Source organism: Microcebus murinus, chromosome 10, assembly GCF_040939455.1.
Source record: "Microcebus murinus isolate Inina chromosome 10, M.murinus_Inina_mat1.0, whole genome shotgun sequence".
Taxonomy (NCBI): Eukaryota; Metazoa; Chordata; class Mammalia; order Primates; family Cheirogaleidae; genus Microcebus; species Microcebus murinus.
In genome coordinates, this window is record NC_134113.1 from 102,138,495 (window position 1) to 102,163,453 (window position 24,959).

The window sequence follows — 24,959 nt, forward strand, 5'->3', positions numbered from 1 at the left end:
ATTGCACGCTTGGGACATGTTGCCTGGGACACAGTCACAACTAATGGGGCACCTCAGTGGTTTGAGACAACACAGCCCGGAGCCTACTCCGGCCCATTGCCTGCCTTCTATTTATCAGGACCATCCAGGAATGGCTGGTATGTCCTAGGAAAGGCATCCTCAGCCTCCCCACTGGCCACCCAGATGCTTCAGCCCTAGACAACTGGGCAGTCCTTCTTGACATCTCACCTCAGTCTCTCCTGCTGCAGCATCTGGTGGCCAGAGGCAATGAGGAAATTAGGCAATGGACAAAAGAGGATGTTGCGCCTGGCACACAGTAGGCACTTAGTAACCATTCAGTGAATGAACAGCAGGAAAGGTTCAAAGTCTTTTGAAAGGGAAGGAGGGGAAAGGGAGGAGATACCAGGAGGAAGGTAAGGAGAGGAGACAGGAGACGGGTGTGGCTCAGCAACTGGGAGGAAGCTGACCCCTGTGTGGCCAGTGCTGCTCTGCGGAGGACACTTACTGTCTTCATGCCCACGATGGACTTCTCCACCTTGGTGACGTACGTGACGTGGTCCTCGTTGGACTTGAGCTCCTTCTGCTGTATCCTTTCATAGATGCCTACCACCAGCTCCCTAGGGATGTCGGCGCCGTCGTCTACACCTGCCAACGCGGAGCGGGCGGGGGTGGGGAAGGAGGCTGTCAGAGCCTGGCCAGAGAGGAAGCCCTACAACACTGGGGCTCCTGCAGGTGGCCTTGACTTTGCCATGTCCTTGTTCCAAACCCTTCAATGCTGGAGCCCCATACCCATTGAATTAAGGGCAAGCTCCTTAGCCAGGCACCCAAACTACCACAATACAGCCCAGCACACATCGCAGCCTCATCCCTTGATGTTCCCTAACCAGACCTCTTCTCCCTTCTCCCAGGACTCCTTCCTAATTGTCAAATACAGCCTCCATGTTCCTGCTAAGCATTAATAGCTTTGCTTCTGCGGTTCCACTGTCTTCCCTGTATTTGTTTTAGCCCTTCCCCCACCCCTTGCCACGAGAGCATCTAGACAACATTCTATCTTGTTCTCTGTTGAATCTCCTCCTCCTGGGCCCTCTCTGCCCTCCAGTAGGGAGCCTGCTGCTAAGTAATTAGTCCTAGAAGGTGTAGCAGGTCCCTCCCTCATGGAGACAGGCAGACCCCGTGGTGATGTGGGTGGTGAGACCCTCACCCTATCCCCTGCTGTGATGACAAAGCTCTGGTGACAAACAAATCCTGGGAGGAAATATAACAACATGCAAACAAATTTCTTTTGGAGGTAGAAACAGAGGTGATAAAAAAAAGTCGTCTTCTACTTTCTCCAACTCTTTCTTTAATGACTACATGCTTCTTTTATAAGAGGGAAAAATGAAAAATAAAACAACTTTGGCAAGTATCCTCAAAGGAGTGTTCCTAGCTCCTGGGAGGACATCATGTCTTCTAGGAGCGACTTCCTGCCTCGCCCCAGCTTCTTCATATCTGATCTTGGTTCTTAAAGTCGCACAAATGAGCTGCACAGCCCAGGGTGCTGAGGCAAACAGGTTGCAGGCAAGAAAGAGCTCCCCGGCGGCCCGGTTCCAGGCAGTGGCTGCACACCTCTGCTGTGCCTGCAGCCCGGGGAGAGAGGAGCAGACCCACAGAGGTGAGTGAGGAGGGCAGTGAGCGCGCCCGGACCTGGAAAGTGCACGCAGGACTGGGTGGACTAGCAAGGCTGAGAAAGCTGAAGCCTGAGCAGCAGAGAGGCTCGGAGCCATGAGCACGCCACAGAGCCACCAAGGGGCTCAGAACTGGTGGCAACAGCAACCCCTGGAAGTGAAGGTGAAGGTGGGCTGGAAATAGGAAAGCAGGTTGAAGATCAGTCAAAAAGCTCATACTTCTCTGTCCCTCTTCGCTCCAGCAGAAGACTGGGGGCTCATCTTCTAGAACCCTGGGCTGGGGGACCCCAAGACCAGCCAAGGGAGGGAGTCTGTGCTGAAAACAGGGGGATGAAGTTAATGTCTATATATTAATAGACTCCTCAACCTTGTTTCTCACAAAGATCTCAGAACTCTGGCAGCCAGAATCATACCCTCTGAGCAGCAGATTGGACATTTATCTTCTGGGCGATCAACCAGCACAAGAGAAAATATCTGAAGATGCTGCAGTCAGGGTCTCCCAATAAAATAGTGCAACTAAATCACCTTCCAGGAAAGCCCACCAATCAGCAGCCCCACCCATGCTCACAGAATTTTTAATAAGCTTTTTAACAGCTCCCCCCCTCCTTTTTTTTTCTTTTTGTGAGGCAGAGTCATGCTCTGTTGTGCATGCTGGTGTGTGGTGGCTTCATCACAGCTCACTGCAGCCGTGAACTCCTGGGCTCAAACCATCCTCCCGCTTCAGCCTCCTGATTAACTGGGGCTACAAGTGTGTACTACCATGCCTGGCTAATTTTTCTTATTTTTAGTAGAGATGGGTCTTGCTCTTACTCAGGCTGGTCATGAACTCTTGGCCTCAAGTGATCCTCCTGCTGTGGCTTCCTAGGGTGCCAGGGTTACAGGTGTGGGCCACCGCACCTGGCCTCACTCTTAAATATGAATTGACAACCAAATATTATTAATTATATTTGGAAAGTCTATAACATAAAAGAGAAAGAAATATAGGTAAAAATAAGAACCCAGAAGAAATAAAGGCAAGCAGGGAGAAACCAGAACAAACAAAACATATTAATATCTTCAAAGAGATAGGAAAAGATATTATATCTACAAAACAAGAATAAAATGCTATAAAAGAGAAATATTTAGAGGACAAAAGAGAGCTATTGAAAATGAAAAATATGAGAGCAGGAATGAAAAACTTGGTAGGAGGCTTGAAAGATAATGACATGGGACACCTTCCAGAAAGTCAAGCAAGAAAACAAAGACAGCATATAGAAAACTGTAAAAGTTAGGGAGAGCAAAAATGGCAGAGTCAAGGTGACCTCCTGGCGCTCTGCCCCCAGGAGGGAGGTGAAGAACTCCCACGGCTACACACGAGTGGATCACTCCCCACAAGAACAGCGCTGCGAAGCTGCAGAGAAATAGCATGGGATACACAAAGCTGGAAAAAGAAAAAGGTGACTGGGAGATAGGATCACAAAGTCTGGCGAGTGCCAGATGGACAATAGAGAACAGGGCGTAGGACTGCTGGGCCGGCCCGTCCGGTGAGTGCAGTGGGATCTGACCCATGGAAGGACGCCCGGCTCCCCACTGACCCCCACACCACTCAGACAGGGACCTGCCTAAAGTTAGTGCAGGGTCGCAGCAGGAGATAGTGGGTTCTGTGGAGAGGGGACAATAGTGGGAAACATCTTGAACTCCCTGGTGCTCTGTGCCAGGACTACTGGGTGGTGGAGGGACTGGTCTCAGTGATCACTTCCTGTGACCCCAGGAAGGAGTGTGGAGACAGGCATCTCACCTCTGGTGGTCAGTGGGGCCAGAAAAAAGGAGGTGAGCACTGAAAAGGGGCTCTGCTCCTGGAAACCACTGACGATTGAGCCGGCTTGGGGTGGAGCAGAAAGAGCAAGACTTTTCTCTGGACAGGTGAGGATTGCGGGACTGTGACACACAAGAGATGATGGTGTCCTGTGGATTCAGCCCGCTGAACTTGTACCTGCCAACCCCTGAGCGGTCGCCCCCAGAGCTAGCTCTCTGCGGGTGGTGCTGCCATTTTGGGGCCCACAGCTCAGATGCTGCAGCGTGCTGTGGTTTTGGGCAGCACCCTGTCCCACGAGGGGGCTTTCCCACCAGTGCAGTGGGCTTTGCCCTTGGAGGTGGGAGAAGGGAGGAAAGCCGCTTGTTCATCTGGGACCTGTCCTCCCTGGTAGCTCGGCCTTCGTTGGTGGGCGAACTTGAGTGCTTCCCCAGTGCTAGTTCCCTAGCAGTGGGAGACCCCCATCAGAGGGGTCCCCACAGGCTGGTATGCTAGGTGGTTGGGAAACACTCTTTCCCTTGCCCAGCGACTTTTGCCTTGGGCACAGGGGCTCCACCCTTGAGGTGGGGAGAAGTGAGAAAAGCCATGTTCCCTGTGCAACTGGCATGAAGCTGTGGGACCTGGAGGCTGTACAATCATTGACAGCACATTTGACTTGGCATGCCAGACCAGCTTAGGTCATCAAATAAGACCATAACTATAGGGCTTGCTCACCACATCCAGATGGCTTCCAACAGTGGGGTCTGTAGACAGGAAGAAAAGCCCTGGTCAGAGACCTTAGCAACTCCAGCAATCAGCCTCCCAAGCATGGTGAAAAAGCCCTGAATATATTAGTGGCTCCCTCTAGCTGCAGGTCAAGCAACCATAGAAGCACACACACACAGGCCTGAAGGCATCAGCTGTGATCTGCCATACCCCTACCCCCAGTTTAAGGGGAAATAGGGTCCAAATAACCCTTGGGAGAGGCAAGACCCTTCTTAAAGATCAGGGCATTTGTATTCCTCATCCAGGGTACCAGAGAGCAACACAGAGGGATCAGATTACCTCAATAACTGGCTCCTCCATGTGATCTACAACCAAAGACAGAGAGGGTAACCCTATAGCTTAACATGGCTCCCTCCAGCTCAAGCTATTAGAGGGCAGTGGAGTCATACACACAAGTGCAATTCACCACCTGGGAGCTTAATCTGGGGGACCAAACTCACTAATATTCACTGGCAAGAGGTGAAGACAATAGATCAGAGGCAACCCAACTTTCCAAAATACCTCTAAGGCAATATAAGACCAGCGTACCTCCTCCCACCACTATCAAGGAATGTCCCTCGAGGGCTTGAAGTTAGGGCCAAAAACCAGTCCTAGCACTCCTGGTTCTTAACCAAGTACACTGATGAGAAAGAACCAAAGAAAGAATGCAGAAAATATGAAAGATCAGAGAGAAAAGGCACCCCCAAAAGAAACCAGGAGGCGGAGGGGAGGTGAGGAAAACAAAAAAGAAACCATGAGACCCTTAACATCAGATGCTAATTTAGATGATATGATTAAAATGATGGAGGAAGAATTCCAAATATGAATTGTAAAGAAACTCAATGGAATTGAAGAGAAAATAGAAACCCAACACAAAGAAACCATGAGAACAAGACAAGAAATTAATGGAAAATACTCTAAAGAAATTGAAATATTATGCAAGAACCAAACAGAAATCCCAGAAATGAAAGAGGCATTCAAGAAACTTCAAAACACAGTGGAAAGCCTTCATAATAGGCTGGATCATGCGGAGGAAAGAATCTCAGAGCTTGAAGATAACACCTATGTGCTAAACAAATCAGATGAACAAAAAGAACACAGAAGCAGGAGACAAGAACAAAACACACGAGAAATGTAGAGAAACCAAACATAAGAAGTATAGGCATCCTAGAGAGAGAAGAAGAAAATACACAAGGGCTGGAAAATCTATTTCTTGGAATACTAGAGGAAAATATGATTGGCCTGGCCAGAAACCTAGATATCCAGATACAAGAAGCACACAGAATTCCTGGGAGACTCAATGTGAAAAGGCAATCACCACATCATATAACTATCAGACTAGGCAAAGTAAATACAAAAGAAGCAATCCTTCAAGCAGTAAGACGAAAACAACAGATAACCTACAAAGGAAAATGTATCAGACTAACTGCAGACTTATCAACTGAAACCCTACAAGCCAGAAGGGACTGAAGACCCACTCTCAATCTTCTAAAACAGAATAATGGCCAACCTAGAATTCTTCACCTGGCAAAAGTAAGCTTCATCTATGAGGGAGAAATAAAGACCTTCCCAGACAAACAATCACTGATGGAATTTGTGAAGACAAGACCTGCCCTGTAGGAAGTACTCAGACCTGAATTATACACTGAACAGCGTAATAGACACTCAACAAAGTAAAATCACTCAGCAGTTAAAGATCAGAACCTGGATTCCATAATGCCTCAAGAGGTAAAACAAAACAATCAGAATCTACCCAACAATATGAACAGAACTGTACCCCAAATATCAATCCTCTCAATAAATGTGAATGGCTTGAATTGTCCACTGAAGAGACAAAGACTGGCTGAGTAGATAAAAAATTATAAGCCAAGTATCTGCTGTCTCCAGGAAACACATATAACCCACAAAGATGCTTTCAGAATCAAGGTCAAGGGTTGGAAAACAAACTTCCAGGAAAATGGAGGCCGAAAGACAGTGGAGGTAACAATCCTGATTTCAGACAGCATAAATTTTAAAATAGCAAAAGTAAAGAAAGACAAAGATGGTCACTATATAATGGTGAAAGGAAAAATATACAGAACTATACAGAAGATCAATAAAACTAAAAGATGTTTTTTTCTTCAAAAAGATAAAATAACATTGATAGCCATCTTGTTAGATTGACAAGAACTAGAAAGGAAAGGACTTTAATGAACTCAATCAGAAATGAAAAAGAGAGACCAATACAGACATCATAGATATACAAAACGCTATCTTTGAATACTATAAAAATCTATAAGCCCCAAAACTATAAAATGTGGAGGAAATGGACAATTTCTTAGAGACATACAACCTCCCTAAGCTCAATCAGAAGGAAATAGAATTCCTGAACATACCAATAATAAGTACAGAAATTGGAGATGCAATAAAAAAAAATCTTCCAAATAAAAGAGCCCCAGACCAGATGGCTTCACACCTGCATTCTACCAAACCTACCAAGAAGAACCCATGCCTATACTGCAGAAATTATTCCAAAACATTGAGAAGAATGATATCCTCCCCAACTCATTCTGTGAAGCCAATATCACCTTGATACCAAAACCAGGAAAGGACACAATAAGAAAAGAAAACTACAGATCAATATCCCTCATGAAAATAGATGCAAAAATCCTCAAAAAATATCTTAGCAAACTGAATCCAACAGCGCATCAAAAAAAAAAATAATAATAATTCATCATGACCAGGTGGGCTTTATCCCAGAGATGCAAGGCTGGTTCAACATATGCAAAACTATAAATGCAATTCACCACACAAATAAAAGCAAGAACAAAGACCATATGATTCTCTCAATAGACACAGAAAAAGAATTTGACAAAATCCAGCACACTTTTATGATAAAACCTCTTAACTAAAAAGGCATAGATGAGACATTCCTTAAAATTATTAAGGCCATATATGATAAATTGACAGCCAATATCATACTAAATGGGGAAAAACTGAAAGCATTCCTGCTTAGAACAGGAACTAGACAAAGTTGCATACTATTTCCCCTTCTATTCAACATGGTGCTGGAAGTCCTTGCCAGAGCAATCAGGTAAGAGAGGAGTATTAAGGGTGTCTGAATGGGGGCAGAAGAGGTCAAACTCTCACTCTTTGCTGATGATATGATATATTTTATTTTTATATTTATTGTTTTTTTTTTATTTTAGCATATTATGGGGGTACAAGTGTTAAGGTTAAGTATATTGCCCATGCCCCCCTCCCCCCTCAAGTAAGAGCTTCAACTGTATCCATCCCCCAAACGTTGCACATCTTACTTGTTGTGGTTGTATATACCCATCCCCTCCTCCCCTCTCCCACCCTCTCAACACCCGATAAATGTGACTCCTATATGTCCACTTAGGTGTTGATCCATTAATACCAGTTTGCTGGTGAGTACATGTGGTGCTGGTTTTTCCATTCTTGAGATACTTCACTTAGTAGAGTGGGTTCCAGCTCTATCCATGAATATACAAGAGGTGCTATATCACAGTTGTTTCTTAATGATGATATGATATTATATCTAGAAAATCCCAAGTATTCAACCAAGAAACTCCTAGAATTGATAAGTGAATTCAGTAAAGTCTCAGGATACAAAATCCATGCACACAAATCAGTGGCATTCATATACACCAATAACAGTCAAGCTGAAAATCAAATCAAAGATGCAACATCTTTCACAAGAAATCAAAGAAAATTAAATATTTAGGAATATATTTAATGAAGGAGGTGAAGACAACTACGAAACACTGAGAAAAGAAATTGTAGAAAATCTAAACAGATAGCAATCCTTACCACGCTCATGGATTGGTAAAATTAATATTGTTAAGATGTCCATACTACCTAAAGTGATCTACAGAATTAATGCAATCCCTATCAAAATATCACCACCATTCTTTACAAATTTAGAAAAAAATTATATGCTTTGTCTGGAACCAGAGAAGACCTGGGATAGCCAAAGCAATCTTAAGGAAAAAGACCAAATTGGGAGGGATCAGACTGCAGGAGTTCAAAGTTTACTACAAGGTTATAGTAACAAAAACAGCATGGAACTGGCACAAGAACAGAGATATAGACCTTTGGAATAGGACGGAGATCCCAGATATAAAACCATCCTCATATTGTCATCTAATCTTTGGCAAAGCAGACAAAAATATACACTGGGGAAAAGAATCTCTATTTAATAAGTGGTGTTGGGAAAACTGGATATCCACATGTAGGAGATTGAAACTGGATTCCCCACCTCTCACCCCTTACAAAAATCAACTCATAGTAAATAACAGATTTAAACCTAAGGTGTGAAACCTTAAAAATTCTGGAAGAAAATGTTGGGAAGACTCTTTCAGACATCGGCCTAGGTAAAGAATTTATGAAGACCTCCAAAGCAATCACTGCAGCAACAAAAATAAACAAATGGGACCTGATAAAATTAAAAAGCTTCTGCACAGCCAAGGAAACTATCATTAGAATAAATAGACAACTTACAGAATTGGAGAAACTGTTTGCTTTCTACACATCTGATAAAGGGCTGATAATAAGAATTTATATAGAACTTAAGAAAATCAACAAGAAAAATTCAAACAATCCCAGAAATAAATCGGCAAAGGACATGAACAGAAAGTTTTCAAAAGAATACAGAATAATGGCCAGCAAGCATATAAAAATGTGCTCAACATCTCTAATCATCAGGGAAATGCAAATCAAAACTACAATGAGATATCACCTAACTCCAGTGACAATGGCCCTTTTCAAAAAGTCCCAAAAGAACAAATGCTGGCGTGGATGTGGAGAGACTTGAACACTCTTACACTTCTGGTCGCACAGTAAATTAATACAACCTCTGTGGAAAAATACCTCAAAGAGATAAAAATAGAAATACCATTTGATCCAGCAATCCCACTACTAGGCATCTAGCCAAAGAAAATAAAACATTCTATAATAATGATATCTGCACTTGAACATTAATAGAAGCACAATTCACAATTGCAAAGATTGTAGAAACAACCCAAGTACCCATCAATATATGAGTGGATTAATAAAATCTGGTATATGTATACCATGAAATATTACTCAACTACAAAAAGCAATGGTGAAATAACATCTCTTGTATTATACTGGATTGAGATCGAGCCCATCCTTCAAAGTGAGGTATCACAAAGATGGAAAAACATGCACCACATGTACTTGCCATCAAATTGGTACTAATTGACCAACACTAATGTGTTTACATGGTAGTAATACTCATTGGATGCCGGTCAGGGTTGGGTGGGGTGGGTATAAATCCACAACTAATGGAAGCAGAGCAGGGGGAGGGATGGCTTATAGCCCTGGCTTGGGCAGGGCAAATGCATTACATGTAACCACAATGTTTGTGCCCCCATAATATCCTGAATAAATTTTTTAAAAACCCAAAAACCAACAATAACAAAAAGAAAAGAAAACTACAAAAATTATAAAATCAAACTAGGAGAACCAACAACTGAATAATAGGAGTTCAAGACAGCAATGACACTTATGCCCAGAGGTACTTACTGCCATAGAAGACTAGATTAAGAAACAGGATTTCAGGTGAGAAGAAAAAATAAAAGGCAAGACTTACAGTATCTTGTGAAATAGAACACGTTTGGCCTCTGGCTCACGCACCTGTGGAAGATGGTCTAACTGCTTTACAAAGGGATGTGGGCTCAGATGGTGGACTAGAAGCAGCCCATACATGCCGCTGTCAAGGAGAGGATCAAACGTTGCAAGTAGATGCCCACATACAGAGGGGCCCTCTTGGATAGAGTATCATAAATCACCAGAGAAGCGACAGGAGACACTCAGAGTGAAGGAAAGGGAGATAAGAGAGAGGGAGACCCACTTGGCAAGATCGGAAGATACCTGGGGTGTCTACACATGTGGAAGGACAGAAGAAAGGAACCATGGATCCCCACGCTGTCCCATGGACACTGTGACTTGAGGTGTGAGGGATACTCCCCCTACCCCACAGACCTTCAGACAGATCAGGGAAGTGCTGGGAGACTGTGCAGGAATATTGTGCTGGAGGGTGGGTGTGATGGGGACCTGCTGTCTTTTGTTCCCAGGTCACTGCAACTAATGCCATTCTGAGCTCTTGGGTCCAGAGTGCCTGGTCTAATTTTTGCTACAACTGCCTCCACATCACCCCTGCTGGGCAAGGGAGGGAGCAGGAAGAGCAGATGCTGCCCTCTCACAAGCCCCATGACTGGGAGCCAAGTGTGCCCCCACAACAACTGGGGATTCAAACAGAGTAGGCACTGCTGATGCCACCTGAGGAGCCCTGTGGCAACTGCCTCAGGAAGACCTGTGCAGACATAGAACCCAAACTGCCTGTGGCCTGGGCCCACGGCCCTGCCCCATGGCTCCTGTGCTGCTGCCTGTCCCTATGGCCCTGGCCCTATAGCTCCCACGCTGCCACCTGGCCCTGTGGCCCTGCCTCATTTGCTGCCTGGTGGGAGTCACCTCCATGGTCCAATGCTCTGCCATAGACCTGCTAGCTGCATACCACCATCACACCTGAACCTAAGTGGAGTAAACACCTACAGCCCTGCACCTGAAGCCACTGCCTAGAAAGCCTTGCCCACCTGCCACTGCCACTGAACATGCGGAGACTCAGGCAGAACATTCTCTTAGAATGCCCACCTCTGTAGAGAGGGACTCACCCAGCCCCTTGCCCAAGCTTCCAACAGTGGCCTGGGGACCAACCCACCACTCTGCATGGAGGCCCTCCAGCACCAGCTTGGACTGTGACAACCACACGGGAATAGGACAATGTAGAATAGCTACATTATAGGCTCTCAGTATATCTTCCCCTCCCCTGACATGTGAATCTTCTGGAGTAGGACACAAAAGCACCATTTAGGGACCTCCCCTTCTTCTCACTATGTATAAGAGTTTCTGGCAAAGGAGAACAGATGCACCACAAAGCTATCTGCCCTGAGCTGAGAGTATAGGTTTTAAATGAGAAGAAACCAGCAAAAGAACTGTGGCCACATGAAAAAACAAGCTAGGTTGACACTCCCAAAGGATCACAATAGATCTACAACAATGGACCCCAATCACAAGGAAATTGCCAAAATGCCAACAATGGATTCCAGAACATGTATGCCAAATAAGATGAATGGGATTGATGGGAAAGTTGTAAAGCAATATAAGGAAGCCAAAAAAATTTTCAGGAGATGAACGGAAAAAAAAAAAAAAACCCAAACCCCCAAAAACCCCCCAAAAAGACAAAGTCACTAAAGAGATAGACAACATAAGAAAAGATATAACAGAACTTAAAGAAATGAGTCATTTAGGGAATTTCAAAATATAGCATAAAGCTTAAACAACTGGTTAGACCAAACAGAAGAAAATTTCAGAGCTTGAAGACAAGGCTTTCAAACTAATCCAGTCAGTAAAAGATGCAGAAAGATGCTTTATTCTTCATAAAGAAGAACAATCACTCAGAGAAATACGAGACTATGTAAAATGAGCTAATACAAGAATTATAGTTATCCTTGAGGGAGAAGAAGAAAAAGCAAAAAGCATGGACAACCTATTCACAGGAATTATCAATGAAAATTTCCCTGGTATCACCAGAGATTCAGATATCCAGATACAAGGTGGTCATCAAACACCAGGAAGATTCATAGCAAATGGGACATCTCTAAGACATATAGTCATTCATCAACTTGGCCAAAGTCAAAATGAAGGAGAAAATTCTACAAGCTGCAAGATGAAAGTAGCAACTAACCTAAAAAGGAAAACCCATCAGGGTAACATCAGACTTCTTAGCAGAGACCTTACAAGACAGAAGAGATTTGGCCCCCATTTTTAGTCTTCTTCAGCAGGACAACTGCCAGCCAATAATTTTGTATCCTGCAAAACTATGTTTCATAAATGAGGGAGACATAAAGATTTTCTCAGATAAGCAAACATTAAGGGAGTGTCACTACTAGACCTACCCTATAGGAAATGCTCAAAAGTGCATTATAAATGGAACAGCACCATAGATACCTAACAATGTAAAAACACCCAAGAGTTATAGTTCACAGCTCTTGTGAAACAATGGCACAAGAGGGAAAGCAAAACAAGGTATCAATCAGCATAATGAACAGAACAGTACCATACATATCAATACTAACACTGAATGTGAATGGTCTTAATGCCTCACTTAAAAGGTACAGACTGGCTGAATGGATGAAAAAATATAACCTAAGTATATGTTGTCTCCAAGAAATCCATCTAACTTACAAGGACTAACACAGACTCAAGGTACAGAGATGGAAAATATATTCCATGCAAATGGAAACCAAAAGTGTAGCCATTCTCATATCAGATAAAATAGACTTTAAATCAACATGGTGAAAAAAGACAAAGATGGTCATTATATAATGGTAAAGGGAGCAATTCAACAAGAAGACATAGACATATTTAGGATCCTAAATCCTAAATATATATGCACCTAACACAAGAGCTCCCAGATTCATAAAAAAAATTCTACTAGATGTAACCAAAGAAATAAATAGTAGCATCATAATTGCTGGGGACCTCAACATCCCAATAACAGAACTGGACAGATCACTGCAGCAGAAAATCAACAAAGAAGCACTGAACTTAAATGGTATTCTATAATAAATGGACCTAACAGAAATTTACAGAAAATTCTACCCCCAAACTACAGAATATACATTCTTCTCATCAGCACATGGGACATTTCCCAAGATTGATCATCTCTTAGGCCACAAAAAAGTCTCAGCAAATTCAGAATAATTGAAATCATTCCATGTATCTTCTCAGACCACAGTGGAATAAAACTAGTAATCAATTCCAAGAGAAACTCTCAAATCTACACAATGCCTTGGAAATTAAACAACCTGCTACTGAACAATCCTTGGGTCAATGATGAAATTAAGATAGAAATCTGAATGACAACTGAATGACAAAGGGGACACAAGCTTTCAAAATCTGTGGGATGCAGAAAAAGCAGTGCTAAGAGGGAAGCTCATAGCCTTAAATACTTACATCAAAAATACATAATGATCACAAATTAACAACCTATTGTCACATCTGAAGGAACTAGAAACAGAACAAACCAAACCCGAAGGCCACAGAAGAAAAGAAATAAAGCTGAGAGCAGAACTAAATGCAATGGAAATCAAAACAAATAAAAAACAAACAAACAAACAAACAAAAAACCAATACAAAGGATCAATGAAACAAAAAGTTGACTCTTTGAAAAGATAAACAAAATTGATAGACCACTAGCCAGATCAACCAGAAATAAAAGGGAAAAGACTCAAATAAGCTCAGTCAGAAACAAAAAAGGAGACATTACAACTGATACTATAGAAATACAAAATATCATCTGTGAATACTACAAATACCTTTCTGCACACAAACTAGAAAACCTAGAGGAAATGGATAAATTCCTGGAAACACACAACCTTCCAAGTCTGAATCAGGGAGAAATAAAAATCCTGAACAATGAATAATGATCAGTGAGACTGAGGCAGTAGTAAAAATATCTCCCAACAGCAATAAAAAGCCCAGACCAGACAGATTCACTGAGAAATTCTACTAGACCTACAAAGAAGAACTGGTACCTCTCCTACAGAAACTATTCCATAACATTTCATAGGAGGGAATCCTCCCTATCTCAGTCTACAAAGCTAGTGTCACCTTGATACCAAAGCCAGGAAAGGACATGACAAAATAAAACAAAACAAAACAAACAAAAAACTACAGCTCAATATGCCTTATGAATATAAATGCAAAAATCCTCAACAAAATACTAGCAAACTGAATTAAACAGTACATCAAAAATAATTCACCATGATTGAGTGGGTTTCATCCCAGGGATGTAAGGATGGTTCAACACATGGAAATCAATAAACATGGTTCACCACATAAAAGGAAGCAAAAACAAAGATGACCTGATTATCTCAATAGATGCAGAAAAAGCACTTGCTAAACCCCATCAGCCTTTCATAACAAAAACCCTTAACAAACCAGGCATAGAAGGAGCACATCTCAAAAATCTAAAAACCATATATGACAAACTCACAGCCAACATCATACTGAATGGGGAAAAACGGAAAGCATTCTCACCCAAGAAATGGAAAAAGAAAAGGGTGCCCACTAACAGCACTTCAATTCAACACAGCACTGGAAGTCCTAGCCAGAGAAATCAGGTAAGAGAAAGAAATAAAGGACATCCAAATTGGGAAAAGGAGGTCAGATTATCCCTGTTTGCTGACAATATGATCTTGTATCTAGAAAATCCTAAAGACTCCATGAAAGTAATCCTAGGATTGATAAGTAGATTCAGCAAAGTCTCAGGTTATAAGTTCAATGTATACAAACCAGTAGCATTTCTATATATCAATAACGGTCAAGCTAAGAGTCAAATGAAGTACTCAATATCATTCACAATAGTTACAAAAAAATAAAATACCTAGGAATATACTTACCTAATGGAGTAAAAGATCTCTATAAGGAGAACTATAAAATACTGATGAAAAAAATTATAGGCGACACAAACAAATGGAAAAATATCCCATGCTTATGGATTGGTATGATCAACACCACTGAAATGTCTATACTGCCTAAAGTGATTTTCAGAGTCAATGTAATCCCCATCAAAATACCAATTTCATATTTCACAGATCTAGAAAAAATAATTCTAAGCTTCATTTGGAACCAAAAAAGAGCCTTAAGCAAAAAGAACAAATCTGGAGACATCACATTACCTGACTTCAGATTATACTACAAGGCTATGGTAAACAAAACAGGATGGTACTGGTATAAAAGTAGAGACATAGACCAATGGAAAAGAATAGAGACCCTAGAAATATAACCATAAAGCTGTGACCAAGTGATTTTTGACAAAGCAGACAATAACATACACTGAGAAAAGGAAGCTCTATTCAATAAACGGTGCTGGGAACATTGGATAGCCATATGCTAAAGAATGAAACAGGACCTCTACCTCTCATCATATACAACAACTAATTCAAGATGGATGAAAGACTTAAATGCAAGGCATGAAACTAAAGATTCCAGAATAAAACACAGGAAAAAAAACTCTTCTAGACACTAGCCTAGGCAAAGAATTTATGAGTAAAACCCCAAAGGCAAATATGGCAACAGTAAAAATAAGTAAGTGGGACTTAATTAAATTAAATATTTCTTCACAGCAAAGGAAAAAATCATCAGAGTAAATAGACAACCTACAGAATGGGAAAAATACTTGCAAACTAACAAAGGGCTAATTCCAGAATCTACAAAGAACTCAAACAAATCAGCAAGGAAAAACAACCTCATCAAAAAGTAAGCAAAGGCATAATCGGAAGTTTTTCAAAAGAAGATAGACAAATGACCCACAAACATATGAAAAAAAGTGTAACATCAGTAATCATCAGGGGAATGCAAATTAAAACTGCAATGAGATACCACCTTACTCCTATCAGAATGGCAATATTAAAAAGTCAAAAAGCAATAGTTGCTGGCATGGATGTGGTGGAGAAAGAACATTTATATACTGTTGGTGGAACTGCAAATTACTACAACCTCTATGGAAAATAGTATGGAGATTCGTCAAAGAAATAAAAGTAGACTTACTATTAGATCTAGTAATCCCACTACTGGGTATCTACCCAAAAGAAAAGAAGTCATTTTATTAAAAATACACCTGCACTTGAATGTTTATTGCAGCAAAATTCACAACTGCAAAGATGTGGAATCAACCTAATTGCCCATCAGTTAATGAGTGGATAAAAAAAATGTGTTATATGTATACCATGGAGTACTACTCAGCCATAAAAAGGAATGAAATAATGTCATTTGCAGCAACTAGGATAGAACTGGAGAACATTATCCTAAGTGAGGTATCTCAGGAATGGAAAAACAAACACCACATAACTGTATAATAACTGAGAGCTAATTGATGGGCACACACAGACACAAAGAGATATAAAGAAACCAAGAAGGGGGGAGATTGTGGGGGTGATGGATAAAAAGTTACCTACTGGATACAATGAATTCTATTCTGGTGAGGGGCACAAGGAAAGCCCTGACTTCAGCATTATACAATGTGTCCAAGTAACAAACATTTGTACCCCCTTAATATTTTGAAAAAAAAAATAAAGAAAACGATAAATTAAAAATAAAGAGTATAGACACAATGGAGGGCAGAAATGATCAAACACAGTATTTAAGAAAACATCCTGCGAGTGGAGGACACGTTTCTACACTGAAGAAAACAGCTCAGCACGGAGCACAGCAGATGAAAAAGAGCCCGAACAAGGCACATCATCCTGAAAATTCTGAACGCAAGGGGCAGACAGAAGAAGCAACGAGTTTTCAGAAACAGAGAAAGAACATACAAAAGGAGAGAAGTTGGAATGGCAGGGCAGCCTGGTGGCTAAAGGACGATGCAGCGATGTCTCCCAAATTCTGACTGATGTGTTTCCAGACTGGAATTCTACTCCAGCCAAACTCCCAATCAAGCATTAAAAAGAAATGCAAGGTCTTGAAAAGCTCGTATCCAGTGTGCCTTTTCTCTGCAAGTAAACTAAAAATGAAGAAGCTATGAACTTGCAGGAGCCAGGATTCCAACCCCAGGGCTGGAGGAGGGAGGGCCCAGGAAGGCAGCCGTGGGCTGGCCGAGCAACTGTGCAGATAGCAGCATCAGGGCTCTGGGGAGGTGACACTCCTGGGTGCCCCCATGTCTAAATGTGGTGAAGGGAGCTTGACGCTGAGGGAGGAAAGTTGGGGGTGAATTTGGGGCAGGTCTGCAGACAGCTAAGCAAATGGAAGAAGGCAGACATTAACTACAAGAAAACAGAAATAGAAAGGAACTGCAATCAGCACATACTCAGCACATACTCAGCTTTGGACTGCTTCCGCACTACCTTAATGTGGATATCGTGCAGAATGATTCTAGAGGAAGTGGGCTGGGGAGTGGATGAAAGAGAGCTAAATACTCACATTCTTTACTGGGAAATTAATGGATAATGCTTAAAATCAAAGCTAGTCATTAATAGCAGGCAGCAGTATAGAAAAGAAACAAGATGCTGAAGTACACACACTGTGTAACCTCATTAGAGGGAGCGCGAGGTCTGGCCAAACTAACCAGCGGTGACAGCCTCAGACAGGTTGTCACTACTGGGCAAGGGTATCAAATGGGATGGGACCTGAGAGAATGTTCCGGAGAGATGGAAATGACGCAGACCTAGATCTGGGGTGTCATTACCCAAGTGTAAAAGAATACAGACATTGCTCAAGCTCTCACATTTACACACCTCACATGCATATGCATTTTAAACCAACAAAAAAAAGGAATAGGAGAAAAAGAGGCAGGGCATGCAATTTGTCGATACAGAGGAAGCACAAAATGAACAACTGAGAAAATTGAAAGTGTCTCTGGAGAAGCAAAGTGAGGAGAGAGAAAAATTTTTCTGTGCTAAGCCTTGTAGAATTACTTGATGCCATGAAATTATGTGCATGCATAACTTCGGTTTTGTAAAGGCTGAAACAAGAATCAATTGAGCGCACAAACTCCCTGCCACTTTTGGTTTGCTTCCTGCCAGGCAAGGAGCACACCAAACCTTTTATTTCAATGAGAAAAGGACTGGGCAGGAGATGCCATGAGGCCGTCCGTGAGGCTGGCTTGAATAGCCCCGTCCGTGAAGGCCCTGCCGGCTCTGCCCCTGTGTGTGGGCAGGAAGGGCTGGCACCACCCAGGCACCAGCTCTAGGCCAGGCCTAGAGGTCAACTGACAGAGGACGTTCTGTGGAGGGCAAGAGGCACTGCCCACAGGCCCTGTTGCTTTGACATGGCAGTAGCAGTGGCTCTTGGGAACTTCCCTGGCACCTGGCACACAAGCAACACTAGCATCCTGCTGCGTGTGACCAGGCCCAGAGACGAGGTGATGCCATGTGACTGGGGCCCAGACTGGCAGAGCTGACACTGCACGGACAGGACAGGCCTGGGCAATGGCCTTGGCCTCTTACCCCCACCTGCTCACCTCGCAGGTTTCGGATAAAGTCCTCCAGCATCATCTTCCGGTCAGGCTTGATGTTGGGGCTGTACATGTCGGTGTTGAGGAGGATGATGGCGAAGGCGAGGATGAAGATGGTGTCAGGGTTGTGGAACTGCTGCACCACCTCGGGGTTGCACATGCAGTAGCGCTGGCTGTGGCGGGAGACACAGTGTGACGCTGAGCCCTCCCCGCCTGGGCCCCAGCAGTGGGGGCTACTAAGGGGTATCCCTGCTCCCTGGGGGCCGGAAGCCCAGGGAGATCACTGTCTGCCCGTGCCCTGTCCTTTTCCTCACTGAGGGGCCACTGTCACACCCCCAGATGCCCTGCTGTGCCCGCCTGGCACACAGGCTCAGCGAGGCCTGCTGGTGGGCGGGACGAGAGCATGGCAGCCCCCAAGGGCGGTGCTGCTCCCGGCTCAGGCGCTGCGGGGCGCCTGCCCCTTTGCTCGCCTGCCCTCCTTTATCCCCGGCTCACCCTCCTGCCACACCAGAAGGGGCTCTCCATCCCCAACCAGTCCTCTGGCACCTCCCTGGGGCATCTGGCGGGGTCTGGCAGGGAGCTGGGGGCCCACCTGAAGGCCTCGATGAGCCGCTCCACCTTCTGGGCCTCGCCCTGCACGCGGATGTGCGCCTGGAACTTGCGCAGGGCCTCGTCCAGCTCCATGCTAGAGAAGTCCATCTCGTCCACCACGCAGCTGCGGGCAGGAGCACGGAAGGCATGAGGAGAAGCTGGCCCCAAACCCCTGCAGCCCCCACTCCCTGCTGGCCCTGCCTTGCCCCCTCCTCTCACCCCCACGGCAGCCCGTGAGGCTGGCCAGAGTCTGCCACTGCCTCCTGCAGCCCCGCCTGGGGCACACAGAGGTCTGGGCAGCCAAGGCCACAGATCAGGGCTGAACTCAGACCTCTGGCCCCAGTCCCGCATTCTCTACCCTCCTCAGAGTATGTCAGAGTTGAACAAGCTTTTAACAATAAATGAGACAAGAAACACATTTATTTTACCCAGGCGAATTCCCACTTTCCCTCCGGGCCTCCAGCCGACCGAACTGTGGCCTGGCCGTGGCGTGGCCGGATGCTGAGGGAACCAAGCCCCCAGGCCCCTCCTAGCTGCCCCAGCCTGCAGGGGAGGCTGTGGCGGGAAGGCCGTGGCCTCTGAAGGGCAAGTCACAAACTCGGCCTAATGTGAGGGGACAGCGTGCCAGGCAGGGCTAGGTGCTGCCTTCCCTCGGGACTCGGTGCGACTCTGGCTCTCCGCCTCACTCTTGGAGGCCCCATTGGTTCTTCTGAAAAGGGAGGAGGCTGGAGTCCCTGCTCCCGAAGGCCTTTCTATCTCTGAAGTGCCGCCTCCCTGGTGGGGGTCTCTGAATGTCCGCCTCAGTGCGTTGGAGGAGGAGGGTTGCGTGCCAGCCCCTAGCTGAGCAGGCTCCTTCCCCCGGCCATGCCCCTCCTGCCACGGGTCTGGGGCCAGGGCCGCCCCGCACCCTCCTGCCTCACATGCCCTGAGCCAGGCTGTCCCTTCAGTGTCTTAGATGCGCCACGCAGGTGCCAGCAGCTCTGGAGCTGGTGTCTCCCACCTCCCTTCCTGCCCCACGCTGCACCCCAGTCTCCTCTCAGCTGGCTACTGCCCAGCCCCACGTCACCCCACGCTGCCCACTCCAGGTCAGCAGCCCCTGTCTGCTCCCATCGTCCCCTGGCAAACTCCACAGCGGTGTCACATCCCTGGGCATCAGCTGGCTGCCCTGCACGGTGGGCGAGATGGGCCGCGGCTGGGAGCCCAGCACACCGAGGGCTCAGGAAACACCTGCCTGGTGGCAGCGTGGTGTTGGGGTGAGCTCTGAGCAGGACCTGTTTCCTCTACACTCCCAGCCCAATCTGGGCCACTGCCTAGAAGACTCAGAGAGCCCAGCTCTGCTCCATTTGTGGGAGCAAGCAAGGAGAGAGGAGGTGGTGGTGGGCGGGGCCCTGAAGTCTGGGGATCTCCCTGCACCTTTCCTGGGGAACGAGGATGGAGCTGCCCGGGCTCCAGAGGTGGGAGGGGTGGGGGGAGAGAGCTGGGGCTGCCTTTCCTCTTCCTCCTGCCAAGGGCAGGACCCGCGGCCACCTTCAGGCTGGGAGCCCACCCGTGGCCTGGTCAAACCCTGCTCCTCTCAGGCTTGGGCATGGAGAGTGAGTGGGTGACAGGGTGGGCCGGGGGGGGGCAATGCCAGTGTCTGTGCATTTGCAGTGGGCGGCTGGGTCGCAGAGGCTTGGGGCCAGCTAGGTGAGAGGCTGCTCTGATTTCTTGGTGGCCCCTGTCACCTCCATGCTGCACAGACAGAGATGAAGGGTGAGTCAGTGCAGACTAGGTGGTGTTGGCTTGGAGCACCTCTCACCCTCGTGGGGCCCAGGAGGGGGCAGTGGGCCCAGCTCCGCCAATCCCGGCCAAGAGAGGCCTGGAGCCCCGCAGGGCCCCAGAGTGGCCCCGTGTCCCTCTGGTCTGGCACTGGTGGCTCTCCAGGACTTGCCCCCACCTGCTCTGCCCCATCCCTGCCCCTCCACTGCCCTCCCACTGTGGGCCCTGAACCCTGAGGGCCTGCACCTGGCTTTCTGAGTCTGTGTCCCTCCCCGACCCCTCTCTGTGCACCTTCTGCCCCAGAGCTTGGGCCAGGGCTCACCCCACAGTGCTGGGGGCAGGTGCTGGGTGGCCCAGGGCGCCGAGGGGGCAGGTGGCTGGAGGAGGCAGCAGGAGCAGCTGGCAAGGGCAGGGTCTGCTCAGCCAAGCGCGGTGGCCTAGTTTCCAGCCTTCACGCAGGTGACAGGCAGCCACTCGCTTGCACACTCGGGGCTACGGCTAAAAGCTCCAGTGATGAACCAGGAGCCCAAGAGCCAAGGGTGGGGCTGACGAGAAGCAGCCGGGTGGGAAGGCCCACGGAACCTGAGCTGAATACGGGTGGGGCCCACGGCCAGAGGGCTACAGGGGAGGACCCCTGGGGGCTGGAGGGGCCGCTGCTCTAATATCACCAGTGTGCCCTGAGGACCCCATGTTAGAGCCAGAAGGTGGTTTGTTAAAATGCAGATCCTTGGACCCCAGCCCAGATCCAGGGGATTAGAACCCTGGAGGCAGGGCCTGGGGGTCAGCATTCTTCACACGATCTCCAGGTGATGCTTAAAATGTGAAAACCAATAGCTGAGCTGAGGGCAAAGGCAGGAGGGGCTTGGCTCATTGGAGGCTTTTAAAATGTGAGCCCAGGAACTCGCAGGCCATCATGCAGCTGCCTCAGGCACACATGCCCCACTGGCTATTGGCAGTGAGGGTGGTGAGGGTCGGATGATGGAGGCATGGACAGAAGCAGTCCCCCCATCCCAGCTTCCTGCCTTGTTCTCTGCAGTTGTCACCGTGGGCAGCCGTGCTTGGTGAGCAGGTGCTGGCCTGGGGCCCTCAGACCCTGGGGGAATCCACAGCCCCAGCTGGAAGGGAGGAGGCTGTGCTGAGTGGTGCAAAGGCATGACCCTCCTCCTCCAGGCAGGCCGCTGCCTCCTCGCTGTAGGGTTAGGGGTGGGACCAGGTGTCCTTGCAGGCCCCTCACCTGACATTCTCTGATGAGGACCCAGAGGCAGAGAGAGCCACAATGGGTCTCCACGGGCCCTGCAGGTGCTCCCGTGGGCAGAGGGCAGATGCCTGCAAGGCCCCTCGGCTGGTTTGGTGCGCCTCCCCAAGACCTGCGGCTTCTTCCCCTCGCTCTTCCCAGGGGGTCGCGGTTTGCTTTCCAGGTGGGGCCTGCGTCCTTCTGGGGAGTGGTGTTGGAAGCGGGACTCCCCAGAAGCACCCACAGTCTGTGCCACTCCCAGCACGAGCTGTTCTTCACCCCGCAAGTGGAAGCTCCAGCCTGCACCTTGCCCCCCACCCCCTCTGCCTTCTCCCACCTCTGCCCTGCTGCTGCTCACATTTCGCATCACCAACCTCCATCTACTGCACGTCTCTCCCCTCCTTCCTCCCTCACCACCCTGGAGCCCTGTGGGGAGCAGAGCGTGGACAGCTGACCAAATCCATCCTGTTGCCCTGACCCTGGATGGCCAAAACCCTCTCTCCTCTCTGATCCTCTTTAGGGGTGGAAGCATCACACATTCAGGCGGTCTTTCCTGGTGTGCAATCTCCTCACTTTACTGAAAACAAACTAAGACCATGTAGGGCTTGCCCCACATCTCCACTGCTAGGAAGAGCAGGCGTTTGGCTTCCTGGTCCGCGAGCTCCAGCCCCACCCACAGGGCAGGGCCCTTGTCCCTCCACGATGCATATGTGCTCTCTAGTCGCTGCCTCTTTTCTCCCCTCCTCTGGGGAGCCAAACTTCTAGAAGACGTCCTTGCTCATGTTGTCCCCACTTCCTCACTTCCAGCTACTTTCCAACCTGCTCCACTCAAGCGCCCACCACCAGGGCCCCACTGAAACGTCCCTTGTCAAGGCCGCTGCCGGCCACATGCTGCCAAATCTAACGGGCTCTTCCGCCCTCTTCTGAGCCCCTCGGCAGCATCAGCATGGCTGACCACGCGCTCGGGAAACCCCTCTCCGGCTTCCATTGCTTCACCATGCCCAGGCAGGCCTCCTCCTCTCTGGGGGTACCCCTTATCCCCTGCACCCCTTCGCCTGACCTCTGACTCAGGGCTGCCCCCAAACCCCGGCTCCCTCTTAACAGCCCCTGTCCAGGTATCCTCTCCATTCCAATGGCTCCTGATGCTGCCCTCGTCAGGGCTTTTCTCCTGCAATGCCGTCACCCCGCTCCTTCGTTAGCCACTAACCAGCTAATTTCTCCTGGGTTGATCCCTGCTGTTTATAAGAGACCATGTGAAGCGATGGCGCTGAATGTGGGTGGCTTGGGTGAACCGCCGACTCTGCGTTCGGTTCAACTGGACCACAGCCCTTCTGCGTCGAGCCAGGCTGGGTGTGTCCAGGCACTGCAGTCTGAGTGTCAGCCCCTGGGCAGCAGTCACGGGAACATACGTGTGCGGTGTCTCTAGCAGGGAAGTCGGGGTGTGCAGATTTTCCCAAACCCAGCATCTCCCTCCCCCTAAAATGGAACATATCTGCCTGCTTATGATTTGGGAGAACGTGCACCAACACGGTGGGCCAGAGGCACAAACACGTCCACGTGCAAACAGGAGTGTTCTGAGTTCTCAGGGCTTAAGAGGCTGCTGGCTGAGAGCCGGCACCTCTGCTCCCTCCCATGCTGGTCACAGCCCCACTGCTTCTCCAGGGCTCTGCTTCCCTCTCCTTTTCCCATGGCCACTGTCATGGTTTAGGGCCTCATCCTTTCTCACCACACTGCTACAGCAATGGCCTCCATACCATCTTCCAGAGCAACCCTCCTATCCTGGCTCATGCCCCGCTCACGTTTCTTGAACGGCTTCCCACATCCCTTGTGTGAAACCACGATTCACAGCGACACAAACATGGCTTCTCGAGCTCCCAGCTGCTCTTGCCCCTCCCAGCTTGGCTCCCCTTCTGTGCAGGTGGTCCTTCCTTCCTGCTACCTGGCCCAACCTTGCACTCTCTGCCGCGCTCTCAACCTTTCTAGGAGTCTTTCCAGACCTCCACAGTACCCCGACGTACCCCCTGCCACCGCGCAGATCTCCCTGCCTCAGACTGCACTTGCCTGTCTTCCCCAGTGGGCTAAGGGCTCCTTCAGGAGCGTGCCTAGGGCACGCAGGAACTCAATCAATGCTCTGCAGGATGAACAAAGGAGAGATCAACGGAAAAGTGAATGAATAGGACCTTGTGCGTGTCGGCAGCAGAGAATGGGCTTCAGTGGCCTTTCGAAGTTCTACCCAGGAGCCAGGGTTCTTCAGCCTGCTTTGCCAAGACCATCTGGAACTGGCTGCAGACCTGGACATGGCTGTGGGCAGTGGAGCAGTGTGGAGGGCACGGTTTCGCCCTTCCTTCAGCCGTATGTGTGAGCGAGTGAGTGGGGAGAGCTGGCAGAGTGGCCTTGGCCAGATGCTGCCAGCCCAGCAGGGTGGCACCTGTCTCAGGGGAGGCTGCTGACTGGAGAGCGGCTCGTGGGTGCTGCAGGTTCCCTCTCTTTTCTGTGGGTTTCTGCAGGGGCTGTGGCTGACACCTCACAAGGGCTAGGGAAACATAAACACAGATGTTCCCTGCAGCTGTAGAAATAGGCACAATCTTGCATAAAATTGCCCATTGACACTGATCTATGTGCGGAATCGGTTTGTGGTGCAGGGAAATGGAGTATCCTACACATGTTTGATCAAAATGAATTTTGTCATCTCAACTTTTTTCCCTTTCTTATGACAGCTAAACAGTGTCTGGCAGGGGAACTGGCTGTCAACTGCAAATAGGCAATGGCAACAGCAAGGCTTTCTAATTGGCTGCAAGAGACACTGAAGATCTGGAAGGCCAAGGCCAAGGCCAAGCTGAGGCCTGGGATGAAGTGTGTGGGCATGTCCTCCGGCAGAGACTGGGCCCAGGCTGGAGGATCAGGAGGGAAAACTAAACTGCCTGTGGACACAGGATGTGGAAACCCTGCTTTGAACCTGAAGCTCTTGGTTTACACAATTTGATTAGAAATATCCCCCTCCACCAGAGAGTTATTTTTGTTAGTTGGAACTCATAACATGCTCAACAAAGGTCAAGGCTTTTGGGAAAAGTGCAATGTGGCTAAGAAAATAGAGAAGGAGGAAGCTGACCCAGGACCTGCCAGCATTCCTGGTGA

At 47.5% G+C, this 24,959-nt stretch overlaps 1 protein-coding gene across 8 annotated transcripts in view; it reads right to left on the minus strand.

The window, feature by feature from the left end:
* IQSEC3 (IQ motif and Sec7 domain ArfGEF 3) overlaps nt 1-24,959 on the minus strand; it is a 104,304-nt gene that overhangs the window by 14,672 nt on the left and 64,673 nt on the right. For all 8 annotated transcript variants that reach the window (XM_012748353.3, XM_012748355.3, XM_012748363.3 and 5 more), the window contains exons 6-8: nt 18,834-18,956; nt 18,248-18,414; nt 506-645 (exon numbers count right to left, since the gene is read on the minus strand). In XM_012748353.3, the coding sequence (XP_012603807.2) occupies nt 506-645; nt 18,248-18,414; nt 18,834-18,956 (430 nt within the window). The remainder of the gene's footprint in view (nt 1-505; nt 646-18,247; nt 18,415-18,833; nt 18,957-24,959) is intronic.